The sequence below is a fragment of the Cricetulus griseus genome (genome assembly GCF_003668045.3).
Source record: "Cricetulus griseus strain 17A/GY chromosome 1 unlocalized genomic scaffold, alternate assembly CriGri-PICRH-1.0 chr1_1, whole genome shotgun sequence".
In the NCBI taxonomy this organism is placed as follows: Eukaryota; Metazoa; Chordata; class Mammalia; order Rodentia; family Cricetidae; genus Cricetulus; species Cricetulus griseus.
Genome location: NW_023276807.1, coordinates 151,948,325 through 151,964,641, shown reverse-complemented (window position 1 = coordinate 151,964,641; position 16,317 = coordinate 151,948,325). Strand labels below are relative to the sequence as shown.

The following is a 16,317-nucleotide window of genomic DNA, read 5'->3' as shown; positions in this document are numbered from 1 at the left end:
AAAAAAAATGTGACCCAAGAGTTATGTCTTTCTTTCAAGTTCTTTATCAAGGAAGCTACATTAGAAGAAGGCGGGAGAGAGAGAGAGATCTCACTTTCCACTGTTCTCCCAGTACATTATGCATTCAAGGTCACTGAAAATCATGAGTCATTTCACAGTTTCACATAATGCCTTCTGGTTTTTGCACTTGGTATCCAGAGGCTATGACTACCCAGTGTGTGTTTGCTTTTGTGAGTACAAGTTACACTTTAACTAATTATTACTCTGTCTATCTCTTCAGGAGCAGAGCAATCACCATTTGAAAGGCAGTTCTGAATTTAACCAAGATGTCTGTGAAAATTATAGCAGCCCTGCTCCTGCTACAGCTGAGTGGCTTTTTTGGACCTGTGAGTGGTGGGAAGGTGTTGGTTTGGCCAGTGGAATTCAGCCATTGGCTCAACTTAAAGACAATCCTAGATGAGCTTGTGAAGAAGGGTCATGAAGTGATTGTTCTAAGACCTTCAGTTTCCTTTTCTTATGAGGTTGAAGACACATCTGCTATTGAATTTGAAACATACCCTACGACATATGACATGGATGGTTTAGAGGAATTTTTCATAGAATCCATCAATAAATACATTTATGAGCTACCAAAGCTATCATTTTGGAGATACTTTTTAATGTTGCAAGAACTGTTTTTGTTAGAATCAGAATATTCTGAGAGTCTCTGCAAAGATGTTGTTTTGAACAAGGAACTCATGACAAAGCTACAAAATTCAAGCTTTGATGTCATCCTGGCAGATCCCTTCTTACCCTGTGGTGATCTGCTGGCTGAGATTCTCAAGACACCACTTGTGTTCAGTCTCCGCTTCTTCCCTGGCTCCACATACGTAAAGTACAGTGGCGGACTCCCACTACCTCCTTCCTACGTGCCACCTGCCATGTCAGAATTGAGTGATCGGATGACGTTCATGGAGAGGGTACAAAATGTACTCTATGTGCTTTGTTTTGACTTCTGGTTCCAAACATTTAATGAGAAGAAGTGGAATCAGCTTTACACTGAAGTATTAGGTGAGTACTGTTGAGTTGGAATTGTTCCATTCTCAATTGCTGTGTCATTGAAGGAGACTTGAAAGAAAAGGATTGGCAGCAGAAGGTTTTATCTCTCCTAGGTAAAATGGTGAAAAGTCTGAAATTATCTGTTAAATTCAAAGCATTGCAGAAAAGCCTATGTCCCAATGCCAAATTGAAAAGCCTTGGCTACTGGGTTCCAGGAACCCAGTTCCAGAGAGGGAGGAGTGATGAGCAAAGGGGTTAAGACTGGGCTGGTGAAACCCACAGAAATAGCTGATTTGAACTTGGGGGAGCTCAGGGACCCCAGACTGAGAGCTGAGAGGCCAGTGTGGGACTGATCCAGATCCCCTGAATGTGGGTGTCAGTGAGGAGGCCTCAGCACTCTATGGGGCCTTGGGTAGTACATGGGTATTTACCCCTGGCACATGAATGGACCTTGGGAGCCCATTCCACATGGAGGGATGCTGTCTCAGTCTGGACACATGGGGGAGGGCTGAGGCCCTGCCTGGGATGATATGACAGACTTTGGAGATCCCCCATGGAGGCCTCACCCTCCTTAGGGAGCAGAGGCAGGTGTGGTGGGGACTTAGGGAAGTTGGTGGGTGGCGGGGGAAGAGGGGAGAAAGAGAGAACTGGAATTGACATGTGAAGCAAGCTTGTTACTAATTTTAAAAAATTTTTAAAAAAAGAAAAAAAGAAAAGCCTCGGCTATGACTTGCACAAAACACTTCACTATGGCACATACTCACCAAGCAGTACTTTGTGGGTTTCTCTAAGCAAGTACATAGCCATTTACTATTTTACCTCATGTTTTAGAACAATTTTACCTGAGTGGTGTTACAATAAATCTTTCCTGCCAAAAGCCGCCAAGCACTACTGCCATGTGTGTGCTTTATACCAGCCCCTTGCTCGAGTTAGGATCCCAGATAGTACACAGAGACTTCTATTATGTACAAATGCTGCTTGGTCAATAACTAGGATTCTCATCTGTTAGCTCAGTCTTAATTATCATAAATCTATATATTTTATAAGACTTATCTTATCGGATGCCTTCCATTTGCATCCTCCCTTGCTGGTGGATCACATCACGAATTTGGAGGAAGAGAGGAACGGGAAAGGGACCACTTCCTGCTTGTCCTTCCTTAAATATGAGTCTTCCTGCTATGTCACTTCCTGCCTGGATTACCACTTCTTTACTACATTTCCCAGAATCCTCCCACCTAACTTGCTGCCTCATTGGCCAAACAGTACTTTATTCAACAATCAATAAGATAAACAGACACAGAAGTACATTACCCATCAGAGTGGTATTTTATCATAATCATCATCACCAACACTATTATCAGTATTATTTATTTGTGTACTGGTTGGTAAGCTGAATGTTAAGGTAACACATGTGGAATTCAAAGAACAATCTGTGGAGTATATTCTCTCTTTACACTTTTACACACAATCTGAGGATGGAAGTGTGTTTGCCAACTTGCATATCAAGTGTTTTAATCCATTGGCCCATCTGGCTGACCTCTAAAATGGTTGTTTTAAACTCATTCAATTGCATTCGAGAGTGACAGAGGGCTGACACATATTTAAACCACAGTTATCTAGACAGGATGGAGAACTTATCACTCCTAAGATAGTTATTTTATGTAAAATTTGAACATTTTCTGACCTTACATAATGAATTTCTACCACAATTTTGACAAATACTGTCTCTGTCTTAGACTCAGCAAGTTTATGAATGCAGGATTTTAGGAACCCATGTTCAGTCACTGGGTGTTTAAAATTCTTCTCTTTTAAACCTTTAATAGTGCCAGCAAATGGCTCACTATGTAAAGGCACATGCCCCCAAACCAGAAGACATTACACCCATTCACAGGATATAAGTAGTAAAAAGACAAAAATGCCTTCCTACAAATGTCCTCTGGCCTGTGACCTCTACACACACACCCAGACACACCCAGACACACACACACACACACACACACCCAGACACACACACACACACACACCCAGACACACACACACACACACACCCAGACACACACACACACACACACACAATGTAATTAAGTAAATAACTTTTACAATCCTACAATGCTTGTGTTGACATGGAAATTAATAGCTTTAGAGTTTTAAATGGTGTCTTTTTAAAAGAAAAAATGTAGTAAATAAGGGTCTCTTTCTATATTCTAGGACTTACCACTTATTATTTGCAAACATATACATACATTCAGTCATAATTTAAGAGCAGTACCAGGACAACAAGCTCAGGCATAATCAACATTTTCATGGTGGTCAGTCAGGAGGATATAGTAAGAACCTGTCTCAAAATGAAATCCTGAAACAGAATCCCCTCAAATGTTTACATTGGACATGGCAGCACATACCTGTAATCCCAGCAGCTGTGATGTGTTGGAAGCAGATCTGGAGTTCAAGGTCAACTTTGACTACATAGTGACATAGGGACCACCCTGGGCTCCATCAGAAAATCTCAAAACAAAATAGCACAAAATTCTCAGTTCACTTAGAGGAACATACATCAAGGTTCCAGCAACTACACAGGGCAAACTAGATAGAGAGTCCCGAGAAAGGTGTTTCCTTTAGTATAACAAACATGATTCATATATAATGGCATTTGATTATACTTCAGTGGCATATCTAGATATTTGTTAATGCATTTCCAAGGTGTGTTACAGTAGTGTTATCTTCTCCCAAGTATCAAAAGTGCTTTCAGAAAACTACCTGGAATATTCATCTTCACCTGATGTTTTTGTCACTGTTGTACCTTCACTGTTCTGATTCCTTTTCAGGAAGACCCACAACACTCCTGGAGATAATGGGGAAGGCAGATATATGGCTCATTCGAACCTACTGGGATTTGGAATTTCCTCACCCTGTGTTACCAAATTTTGATTTTGTTGGAGGACTGCATTGCAGACCTGCCAAGCCTCTGCCTAAGGTAGATATATTCCTGTTTGCTTGCTTCTCTTTGCCTTGCACATTTGGCAGGAGTGATACATTTCATTCCCTCAGAATGTTTGTGTCAAACTTAAGAGCATCACAAGAAATTAAGAAACTGGCCAGTAGAAACAAGAGTCTGAATTTCCTTTATTGAGCTCTATGGGACATCTGAGGATAGGGGCAGTTAGAGCACTACTCAGCACAGAGAAAATCTCAATAATTCATGCAGAACATACAGACAAGTGACAGGGACACTCCACAGGAAAGTGCTGAGTATACAGAGACACAGAGTGTGCACAGACTTACCCAGAAACACCAGCAATTCTACTTCAAAGACAAACTGTGAGCAAGCAACAAAACTATGGAAATGTTACACTGAGGAAAGGCCAAGTGGCCTGGCAGTAAAAGTAAAGAGGAGAGATGGAACACACACAGGGAAATAGTTTTGCTTAGTAAAGAAAACTCAGTATGTCTCTGATCACTAAAATCTGCCCTTAGTTAATGATTGTAAATTAATTGTGTAAGCTCATAGGATGATATCACTTTGAAGGGTCAGAGGAATGCTTTGTGATTTTAGCTAATATAATACTTCATGATGCAAGAAAACTGAAAGGTTTTTTCTGCTCTAGAAAGAATTGTCCCTGGAGACCCCTCCTTTAGTTGTGCAATGACAGCAACATACAATCTGATATTATGCCCAAGACTACATGTCTGTTTCCAAAGCTACTTGAGATGTCTGAGAAGTAACTGAGAAGTCTGAAAGCTGAGGGAAGATTCCTAAGTTCTGTGCAGGCCAGTGCTGTTTACAGGAGCTGTGTTCAGGAATATTATTTTGACAGGACGAAGGTGTGTTACATTTGTTTGTGCTGCAGAATGGTACTTTAGCTATGTAGAGCTGTGCTTCTTTTGTTTATGCTGCATTTGTTTTGTGTTGCATTCGTTTCACCTTACCTGCCTAAGGCACCTGATTGGTGTAAAAAAAAGAGCTGTACAGCCAGTAACTAGGCAGAGAAAGGATACGCAGAGCGGTCAGGCAGAGAGAATAAAGAGGAGGAGAAATGTAGGCTTGAGAAGAAAGGGAGGAGGCAGAAGCCAGGCAGCCTTCAGCCAGTGAAACCTAGAGAAAGCAAGAAAGTAAGAAAAGGTAAAAAGACCAGAGATAAAAGGTAGATAAAGAGAAACAGGTTAATTTAAGTTAAAAAAGCTAGCCAGAAATATGCCTAAACTAGGCAAGCATTCAAAACTAGTAAGTCTGTGTGTTATGATTTGGGAGCTGGTTAGCGGCCCTAAAGAAAAAGCCTGGTACAAAGATTTTGTCTTAACATTAAGGGAATGTCAATACCAACATTTTGGTTGGTATTTGGAGGGGGGTAGAGGGAACACTTAAAGAGTGTGCTCAGGTGAGGTTCAGTGCTGGAGAGCTGGCCCCACATGGCCAGTGCAGCAGAAAGGAAGAAAGAAGGAAGCAGAGGTAGAAACATGTTTACTCATGATAATTAGGAATAGTATAAACTGTACGGAAATTATAGGAAATAGTTTTCAGTCTTAAAATGTTTCAACAGTTTTGATCCTTTGGATGGGAATTATCCCTCCAATGTTCTTTCTTCCTCTCAGTAGACACTAAAATTTAATGTGCATTTGAAAGTATATATTTGACAAAATACATCAAGGATACAAATTGCAGGCCTTCTAGGTGGCTGGGGCTTTAAAGGCACTTGGAAGAAAGCCTGTGAATCTGAGCTAGATCCTGGGGCCTAAATGGTAAAAAGAGAGAGTTAAGTCTCAAAATTGTCTTCAGATCTCATACACAAAATAATAAACTTAATGAATTAATTAAATTATACCAATGAAAATCATTTAAAATGCACATTTTAAAACATTTTGTGAAGCCAAGTGGTGTTGTCATATACCTTTACTACCAGCACTTGGGAGGCAGAGGCAGGAGGATCTCTGTGGGTTTGAGACCAGCCTGGTCTACAGAGTGAGATCCAGGACAGGGCTATGCAAATAAAACCTGTCTCAAAAAGCAAAACAAAACAAAGAAACAACAAATAAAAACATTTTTGTATATTCCAAAGTTGGTAAGAGACAGGATTTTAAGAATTCCCAAACTAAAACTCTGAGTAATATATAGTTGGGTGAATGTACTATTTACCTTGATTTAAGTGTGAATAAAAAAAATCATTGGCATTTGTTTCACAATACACTCATAGGAAACTATACATAAAAATAAGTATATTTAATTATTATTCATAACAATTATTCATAAAAGAAACAATAAAAAGAATTTCAGCAAGCAGGTGTTAGTTATAAATGTATACTGTGTGCACATTACAATTATTGTATCAGAATTCTTAAGTATCTAGTCAAGCATAGCACAGGTGTGCTTAGAAAATGTAAGGGGGTAGATGCAAATTTGACATTGTACTTTCTTTTAGGACTAAAGATTTAGATAACAGGATTTTCTTCCTAAACATATATATCATATTGTGGTTTTATTTGTGTGTGTGTGTCTGTATTACACAAATAGAATAAAAATAAATTAATTGCTGTGTGTGCTTGCTGGGATTGGACCCAAGGTCTTGTGCACACTAAGCTCGCAGTAAATCATTGAATGATATACCTAGACTAAAACCATACATTTTGTTAAAGCAGACATAGTATTGCATGGCAAGTATGAGTAAATTTTAATTTTATTCCTACACTTTTCTCTAATGGGCATTTTTATTATTCCTTTTATTTTTTGAGATTAAAGTTACATCATTTCCCCCTTCCCTTCCTCCCATATACCCCTTTTTGCTTTCTTCAAATTCATAGCCTCCTTTTCATTAAATGTTGTTATATACATATTAGTGTGTGCTCACATATGTAAACACATAAATACAACCTGTTTAGTCTGTATGAATGTTTTCAGGGTTGACCATTTGGACAAGAAGCTATGAAATGAAAATAGTCTATCTCATTAATGGCAGTTTGAAACAGGAATTGTTCTAAGAGTACAGAGCAAAGTTCCTACTGCATAGATAAGGAGGCTTCAAAAGAACATCAGCAACTTAGAACACTGAATGAAGCTGCTTCGGGTAAAAGAGTGTCCCACACATACATCTGAGTTATAGGGATGCTGCATTCCTCAGGACACTGGGAGGTCCAGCTAGAAACTATGCCTTTGGAAAAATGCTATGAACAATGTCTGACAGTGAGAAATTTTTCATTTTTTTTATGTTTGTATGTTTCTTTGAAACATAGTTTCTCTGTATAACACCCATGACTGTCCTGGAACTCACTCCATAGACCAGGCTGCCCTCAAACTCAGAGAGATGCACCTGACTCTGTTTCCCAAGTGCTGGGATTAAAGGTGTGTGCCACTGTGTTTGGCATCATTTTCATTTGTGTAAAGAAAGATTTATTTCTGAAAGAAAGATTAGATTATGTGGTAGTTTGAATGTAATTGGCTCCCATAAGCTCAGAGGGAATGGCACTATTGGGAGGTATCACTTTGTTGGAGTAGGTATGGCCTTGCTGGAAGAAGTGTGGCACCATGGAGGCGGGCTTTGAAGTCTCATATATGCTCAAGCCATGCCCAGAATCTCAGTTCACTTCCTGTTGCCTGTAGATAAAGATGTAGAACTCTCAGCTCCTTCTCCAGCACCATGCCTGCCTTCAGGCCACCATGCTTCCTTCCCACCATGATGATGATGGACTAAACTTCTAAACTGTAAATGACCCAATTAAATGGTATCTTTTATAAGAGCTGCCATGGCCATCATGTCTCTTCACAGCAATAGAAGCCCTAACTAAGAAAGAACAATTAGAAGGAGAAATATTCTTTTTAGGAATGGTAAGTTGTACCCATTGTTGTATTAAAGGAAAAGGGAAGACAGTACCTTGAAAACAAGTTCTAAAAGTGAATATGTGCTTGTAGCAAGATTTCTGGGACAATTTTGGCAATGCATTTGATTTTGTTGTAGAAAAGCTCACTGAATGATATACCTAGACTAAAACCATACATTTTGTTAAAGTGGAATCTGTAAGGAAAGAGCTAAGGAGTCACATGCTAGAATGACATTCAGAGAATTCTTGACAAACACCCCATGGGAAAAGTAAGGGACAGAGTAAGGGAATAGTTCCCAATGTAGAGGCAGGGAACAACTAAGACTTCTACTGAACAGGTTCTTTTTCATCCAAGAACCTACAAATATAACAAAGATTCTGCCCGTCCACTAAAACTGAGATATCTAGGGAACTGGCATCCTTTTTGCCCCTGAGTTCTAATTAAACTTAAAGAAGATGGTTAGGTCACTAAAAAACAATACCCAGGATCACTAGCATCAGTAGATGTTTTAATTCAATACTTATTAGCCAGTCAGTCATGAGTGAAAAACATGGTTTGACAAATGCCCATGAATGAAGAGTCCAGAGCTTCGGGACACCAAAGATGAATCTGTTGCATTCTGCAGTAGAGCACCATAACTGTTATGGGAAAAAAGTCATTCAAGATATTTACTATCAGATATCCTCAAGGAAGGACTATGCAGGAAAAGGGAAATATGTGCAGGACAATCAGGACTAATGTCAGCATCTGGGTCACATTAATTCAATAAGATTCTGTAAGAGCAGTGGCTCTCAAACTTCCTAATGCTGTAACCCTTTAATACAGTTCCTCATGTTGCGATGACCCCTAACCAAAAAATCATTTTTGTTGCTACTTCATAACTGTAATTTTACTGCTGTTTATAAAGCTGTAGTGAAATGATTTTGGAGATAAAGATTTGCCGAAGGGGTCATAACCCACAGATGGAGAACCACCATGTTAGAGTGCAGCTTCTGAAATCTGAGTGCACATGAAATCCCCTGATGAGATCAGGAACTGTTGGTAGCTGCTGGGAGAGGGAAAGTCAGTTCTCTCTAATGGCATGATGCATGGTAGGGTGTCCACATACCAGTGTAGGCCCATCCCCAAGACTAGATGGGGAAAGTAGAATCAATGGGGAAAGATGAAAGAGAAAAAAGGAAAATTTCTCAAAGTAAAATACATTGAATGAAATTCTTTAATAATAAATAAAATATTGCTAAAAATTGACTATGCCAAAAAAATACACAAACACAAAATACAAAGAGATGAACCAAAAGCCAAGTTCTGAACAATGAGCTGAGATAAGACTAATATAATTTGCGTCTCGGGATTTCTATTGCTGTGACTAGAAACCATGACCCTGGCAACTCTTATTAGGGAAAGCATTTAATTGGGGCTGGATTATAGTTTAGAGGTTTGATCCATTATCATTATGGCAGGAAGCAGGGACTCATGCTGCAGACATAGTGCTGGAGAAAGAGCTGACAGGTCTACGTCGGGCAGCATGAACAGAGGGTGACACTGAGCCTGGCTTGAGCATCTGAATCCTCAAAACCCATCTCCACTGACACATTTCCTCCAACAGGGCCACACCTACTCCAACACAGCCATAGCTCCTAAAAGTACCACTCCTTATGGGCCAGCGGGGCCATTTTCATTCAAACCACTACAGTCTGGCCAGGAAAAACATTTTGTGAGGTATACAGTTGCTTTCTCTGCTTTTTTTTTTAATGAAACAGACAAGAATAAGAACCTTCTTGTCAACAAACACATTTCTACATACATATACACATATGCTTGCACATGTATGTACAATAAAAGAGAGTGATCTCAAATAGGAAATATTTTTCTAACAAAACTAACAACAAAAAAAAACATGCTACTGAAAAGAAAATGGAGTTTTCTGTGAATTAGAAATGGATTTCTGCATCATGGATTCCACTCCTGGATGTGCAAGTAACAGAAGGATCTCAAGAACATATCTGTGGAAGGATAATTATAGGCGTAGCAGCAATCTAAGAACAAATAAATAGGTTTTTGGTAAGCAATACATAGTATACCAATACAAAAACATATAACTAAGCCCTTAAAATCCATGGAATAAGGACACACGATGACTTATAAGAATCATAATGAAATCACACCAGGTTAAATAAATATAAGAATATCATAGAGATCATGACACATACTATGTTCTAGTCAAAATCAGGGAAGCATAAAGGAAAGTTACAGTAAACTAGAGGCTGGAAAGGGAAATGAGAATTTTGGACTTAATTACTTCAAATTATGTTTTTCAAGATGAAAATGAAAAAAAGAAACGATGACTGTGTTCCAAGGCTGTTTCTGTGAGCACATACATACATGTAACAGAGAACTGTAACCATCCAATTGGCTGCAACTGTACATCTTATATGTGGGTGTGAACAGTTTTAAAGCACCCACTCCTCTAACATTTCTAATGCTGCTCCGTGTCTTCCTGTGGAGGGTGGTGTCAGTTTTTATGCAGGAGGTTTGGTGTTGCTGCTCTTTGTGATGGGCTGATATTTCATTTACAGGAAATAGAGGACTTTGTCCAGTCTTCTGGAGAACATGGTGTTGTGGTGTTTTCCCTGGGATCCATGGTGGGTAACCTAACAGAAGAAAGGGCCAATGTGATTGCAGCAGGCCTCGCCCAGATTCCACAGAAGGTGAGATACAGTGCCTCACTGTTTCATCCTCACTAAGATGGTTACATCCTGTTCAGGTGTGACTGCAGAGACCACCTGTGTGACACTGAAGCTGTGGTGATTCCTCTAGATCATCTCCGAAGTCATCTGTGACACAGAAATATGGGGGACAGGTGCCAAATAGTGGGTGGTGTTTTTGATTAATAACTTTGTTATTAATATTGTGTTTAGAAAGAAAAACACTTAAGTGTTTCTGCACTTGGTATTAGAAAGGCATTATAGGCAGATAACAGAATCTGCCTTGTTATTTCCTCCATTTTCCTCGAGGAAACTGGGGACTCTACACATAGTACAGTGTAATCAGACTGCTATTAAATTGTAACCAGTAACAACCAGTAGCAATAAGCAGAAAATTGGCAGTGGTAGGAGAAGAGAGGAGGAACATTCTTGAAGGGCATGTGTTGCTCACACAGAAGACCTGAGCTTACTTCTGAGCCTCCCTGTCTGGCAGCTCCACAACTGCCTGTAACTGCATCCCATGGGATCCAAATCACTCTCTGGCCTCAGATGACAGCCACAAATATTTCCCATACATATGAACACACACACACACACACACACACACACACACACACATGCACGCAAACACTAACTTACACATAAATGAAAATAAGTCCTATTTTTAAAATGCAATTTGTACTATTCTGGATTGTTCACTTTCCCTTCATCTCATGGGTTCTCAACCTTCCTAATGTTTTAATAGAGTTACTCGTGCTCTGGTGACCCCAACCATAAAATTATTTTTGTTGCTACTCCATAGCTATAATTTTGCTACTGTTATGAATTGTAATGTAAATACCTGATTTTTCTGATGGTCTTAGGGAATCTCTGTGAAAGGGTCATTTGATCCCCAAAGGGGTGTTTCAGATTATTGTAAGAACAGAGAGAAATTTCGGGTACAGATTTAGATAGGAGGGGAGATAAGGAGTTGTGGGAGAAGAAACCGTGAGTAGAATATATTTCATAGAAAAAAATCTCCTTTAAATAAAAGAAAAATAGCCAGGCGTTGGTGCCGCATGCATTTAATCCCAGCACTCGGGAGGCAGAGGCAGGTGGATCTCTGTGAGTTGGAGACCAGCCTGGTCTACAAGAGCTAGTTCCTCCAAAGCCACAGAGAAAACCTGTCTCAAAAAAAAAACACACAAATAAAAGAAAAATATAAAATATAAGTTTAATAACTTAGAGTTGGAGTTGTAGTCTTAAATTTGTATTCTTGGCCAAATGAGATCACAAACATTGTAATATAGGCCTATGCACAGTACTATTTACCCTGCTATTCCAAAAGAAAAAGACAGGATTTGCCAGCCTCAGTTCCAGCTGTGGAGACTGACCTGTTAATTCTGAACAAGAGATAACTTGGGAACTTGCTCTGTACTTAGACAGTGTCACACTTCAAGAGTCTAATCTAATAAAATACCTATATAGAAGGGATTATAAGTGAACTAATTCAAATACCATGGGCAAATAGTTGTAGTGAATTTGGAAAATTAAAAACTGCTATAAATATGTATTGGAAAAACAAAACCAGGTATATAGTAGTAACTTTGATGGATTATTGATCTAGAATTACATTCACACATTTCTTAACTCCTGATTGACATCACTGAGCTTAACTTTGCCTAAGTTGCTGTTGACTAAATGTGAGGTGACATGCTGAAACTTGAACAAGCATGAGAACAAAAGCAGGAGAGTGAAAGGCACCTGCATCCTGACTGTGGTACTCTTCATGGTTCCCATCATCCATCCACACTGCCTGGCTCTTAGAGACTGGGCATTTATCTCCATTGTTTCTTAATCTAGCCAGAATTCTAACAGGAGTAACTTGATATTTGACCAAAGTAATAGAGGCTAGCTTCATTTTAACAGGTTCTTTGGCGATTTGAAGGCAAGAAGCCAGACACCTTGGGCTCCAACACTCAGCTGTACAAATGGATCCCCCAGAATGACCTTCTTGGTAAGCATCAGGAGACCCCTGAGACATGAGGAATGGCTGCTCAGGAAGGTGAATGTCAGCACTGATGCATTTATGACAACAGTGATCTAGTCCTGGAGATAATGAAGAACTGTTATGAATATGCTATACAGTGACAGTCGAGATAGGAGAATCCATTTCTATCTCCGCTATAATTACTGTTCAAAAACATTTAAGTCAATCTTTCTTTGCACCTCCTATTTCTGTAACTTACATCTACTATTTCCCCTACTGTAGGGCAATTATAAATGACAATGGGAATGATATTCTTTCATTAATGACTCTTCATTTACTATGCTCCCCGACAGACCCCACATCATCAGATGGTACTACATATGATGAAGTGTCCTCAGTCTGATTCCATCAAAATGAACCCTCAACCCCTATTGTGTGGAGCCAACCCATCCAAAGCATTAGCTTCACTATTTCTTTAGGAGAACATACTCTCCTGAACCCACTGCCTGTCCTCCCTTTTGGAGAAGCGCTTCCCTTTTTGCACATTTCACAAAATCATTCTACTTCCACACTCCACCTGCCCTATGTGACCTTGAGTCATCCTTTGGGGACTTGGAATACTCCTTCTTCTAAGTCATAAGGGCATTCAGTGCACTCCCATGGTTATGGTTATGATAATGTTGTCTAGAGAGTATTGGCCCTTTACGTGCTTTTTTCCCTGCCTCTCATTTTCTTCCTCAGACATAAGACTAATAGTTGCCTTTAATCTCTCCCCTTACTAGGTCATCCTAAAACCAAAGCTTTTATAACTCATGGTGGCACCAATGGCATCTATGAGGCGATCTACCACGGGGTCCCTGTGGTTGGCATTCCTTTGTTTACAGACCAATTTGATAATGTTGTTCACATGAAGACCAAAGGAGCGGGTATGAGACTGGACTTTCTCACAATGTCCAGTACAGATTTGTTCAATGCAGTGAAGACAGTCACAACTGACCCTTCGTAAGTACAGTGACCGTTTAATTTGTAGTGTTCCAGATAAATTTCCTCAACAATAACTGTTGATTTTACCTAATATTTATCCTAATTTTGAAGAAAATTACTGTTACCCACTGTTGAATGAACTTTTACTGTCAACCAAGACTGCAAACTTTCCCTGGGGACTTCTGTAAAAGAACTTAGTTTAGAATAATTTGCCACTGGAAACCTTTTTCTCTTGCTAAATTAAAGGACACAATTTTCAAAAATCTGATCAAATCAAAAAACAGGATAGTAAATCTGAAAGATAGAAAATGTATTAGTTCAAAGCCCAAGGTTTCTGAAACTCCTGTTAAACTATTCACTTATTAAAGAGTAGATAATTACACATACATACATGCATACTTACAAACATACATCAGAGAATATGTAAAGCAAAATCAGGATACTCACATTTCCATCTCCTTAAAATTGTATTATTTCATTTGTCACAGTGTTGCTCTTTCACTTCTTATTAGACATGTAAATTGTGAGTCACAGTCACTGCCTCTACTGTAGTGCACTATCCTGCTATCCAGTAGCAGGATTTATCTGTTAGCTGACCTGTCTCTAACCCCTTCCCTCCTTTCCTTCCTGGACTCCAGTTACCACTGTGCTACCCTCTCTTCTATGAAATCAGCTCTGGTAGTTTCCTCACAGTAGTGAGAATGTGCAGTATTTTCCTTTAGGGTCTGGTTTGTATGATTTAATAAAATATCCTCCAACTGTATATTGTTAGTGCAAATTTCCTTCTTTGCAATGGCTGAATAACATTATATAATATTATTATATTTTATTATTTTTTAATATAACAATAAAGAACATATTCAGTGTTTTCATACCCCTTTTTTATCCATTGTCACACAATGGGCACCTCAGTCAATTCACTTGGCTATTATAGCTAGTGCTGCAATAGCCATGGGCTTCCAGGTGTCTCTTTGATATATTGCTGAATGTTTCTTTTAATAGACTCATAGTGGTAGAAAAATTCAAGTTCAACCTGGGGCATTTCTGTTTTCAGTATATTCAGGAATGCATTGAGGTTTTTCATAGGATCCATGCAATATTACACTCTAACCAATCTCAATAAGATTTCCACTTTCTGGCATCAGCAGATGGGTGAGTGGGTAAAGGTTCTTTCCACCAGTCCTAACAGCTTGAGTTCCATCCCTGGAATTCATATGGTGGAGGAGTGTTCATGCATGCACATGTGGACACACACACACCACATACAGATGTATTTTTTAATTATACTTTCTCTGCATGCCGAGCAGGCAATATTTGGGTTTTGTGTTTGGATGTTTATGTGTTTGCAGTACTAGGGTTGAATTCAGGCCATCAGGTATTCTAGGCAAGCTATCAATTACACCCTAGTACTTATATCATCCTTTGAAAAACATGTATCTTTCTCTTCATTTATCTGTTTTTAATCAGTGGCACAATCAGTCCTCAAAAGCATCAACATGATCGATTACTCAGCATTCAACTATCTCACTTACCGTGGTTGGAATGGCTTAATAACAACCATATCCTGAAAAGATTTACTTCTCCAAATAATTTTCCATTTCATTTTTCCCCTTTTTTTCCTTTTCATTTTTGAAAAGCACTTCTCAGAGAATACCAGTTTACAGGCGAACTTTCAAACATGCCCCTCCCCAAGCCATACCCCTCCTACTGTTCTTCTATGACATGATTTGGTCTCATTATGCTTTCTCTGACCTTTCATAGGCCTGATGCTCTTCAGTGAATTGATTGACATTTAATGTTGATGTTTTTGTGCTTCTCCTTTACATTTATCTTTAGCTATAAGGAGAACGCCATGCGGCTATCAAGAATTCACCATGATCAGCCAGTGAAGCCCCTGGACAGAGCTGTCTTCTGGGTTGAGTATGTCATGCGCAATAAAGGAGCCAAGCACCTTCGTGTGGCAGCACATGACCTCACCTGGTTCCAGTACCACTCTCTGGATGTGCTTGGATTCCTGCTTGCCTGTGTGGTGACTGTGATCTTCATCATTACAAAGTGCTGTCTCTTTTGTTGTCAGAAATTTGCTAAAGGTGGAAAGAAGAAGAAAAGGGAGTAACTGAAGTGGGGAGGACAGACACATGGACCTCCTCCAGTGCATCACAGCAAGGGAAGGCTGGGTTGGAACATTCCTTCATCCTGTGACAAGACACCTTTTCTCTCCTTGACTCATCAAATCATAGTATTATTTACAAAGTTTTAATACTTGATTATATTTTAGAAATATTTTTGGCCACAGTGCAAGACAGTAGGAAAAAGTAAAGATCAAACAAACTGTATTAGTTCCTCTTAAAATATACTTCTGTGGTGTTGGAGAGATGGCTCCATGCTGTGAAGAGCACTTGTTGTCCTTGAGGAATATCTGAATTTTATCTCTAAGACCATCAGTAACTCCAAAGTATCTGATGCCCTCTTCTGACTCCTTCAGGAACTGCATGCACACTATGTACATATATTCAAGCAGGCAAGAACACTCAGCCACATAAAAATAAACAAATCTTAAAAGAACTGCTGTAAGTTACATGTTACATTGCCATAATTTACCAGGCTTAATTCCAGTTCATAAGTCAATGATGGGCATAAGAACAGCTACAAGATAAACAAACCCTTATCCAAACTAAAAAACAGAGAGAGAATATCCAGATTAACAAAACCAGAAGGAAAAAAGGGGGACATAACAACAGACACTGAGGGAAATTCAGACACTCATAAGGACATACTTTAAAAATCCATACTCCACAAAATTGGAAAATCTA

General features: G+C 39.2%; 1 protein-coding gene across 1 annotated transcript; it reads left to right on the top strand.

The window, feature by feature from the left end:
* The first annotated feature begins 326 nt into the window (after positions 1–326).
* LOC100763430 (UDP-glucuronosyltransferase 2B31) lies at positions 327–15,620 on the top strand. The gene is made up of 6 exons (XM_035452564.1): positions 327–1,050; positions 3,864–4,012; positions 10,423–10,554; positions 12,460–12,547; positions 13,303–13,522; positions 15,341–15,620. The coding sequence occupies exons 1-6, from the start codon at positions 327–329 to the stop codon at positions 15,618–15,620; spliced, it is 1,593 nt and encodes a 530-aa protein (XP_035308455.1).
* Positions 15,621–16,317: the final 697 nt, after the last annotated feature.

What these genes read in the sequence shown, in the direction of transcription:
- LOC100763430 (XM_035452564.1), top strand. Translation starts at nt 327, where the DNA reads ATGTCTGTGAAAATTATAGCAGCCCTGCTCCTGCTACAGCTGAGTGGC. An exon ending in GCTTTACACTGAAGTATTAG is followed by an intron (nt 1,051 to 3,863) that starts GTGAGTACTGTT and finishes ATTCCTTTTCAG; the next exon opens with GAAGACCCACAACACTCCTG. An exon ending in CTGCCAAGCCTCTGCCTAAG is followed by an intron (nt 4,013 to 10,422) that starts GTAGATATATTC and finishes TTTCATTTACAG; the next exon opens with GAAATAGAGGACTTTGTCCA.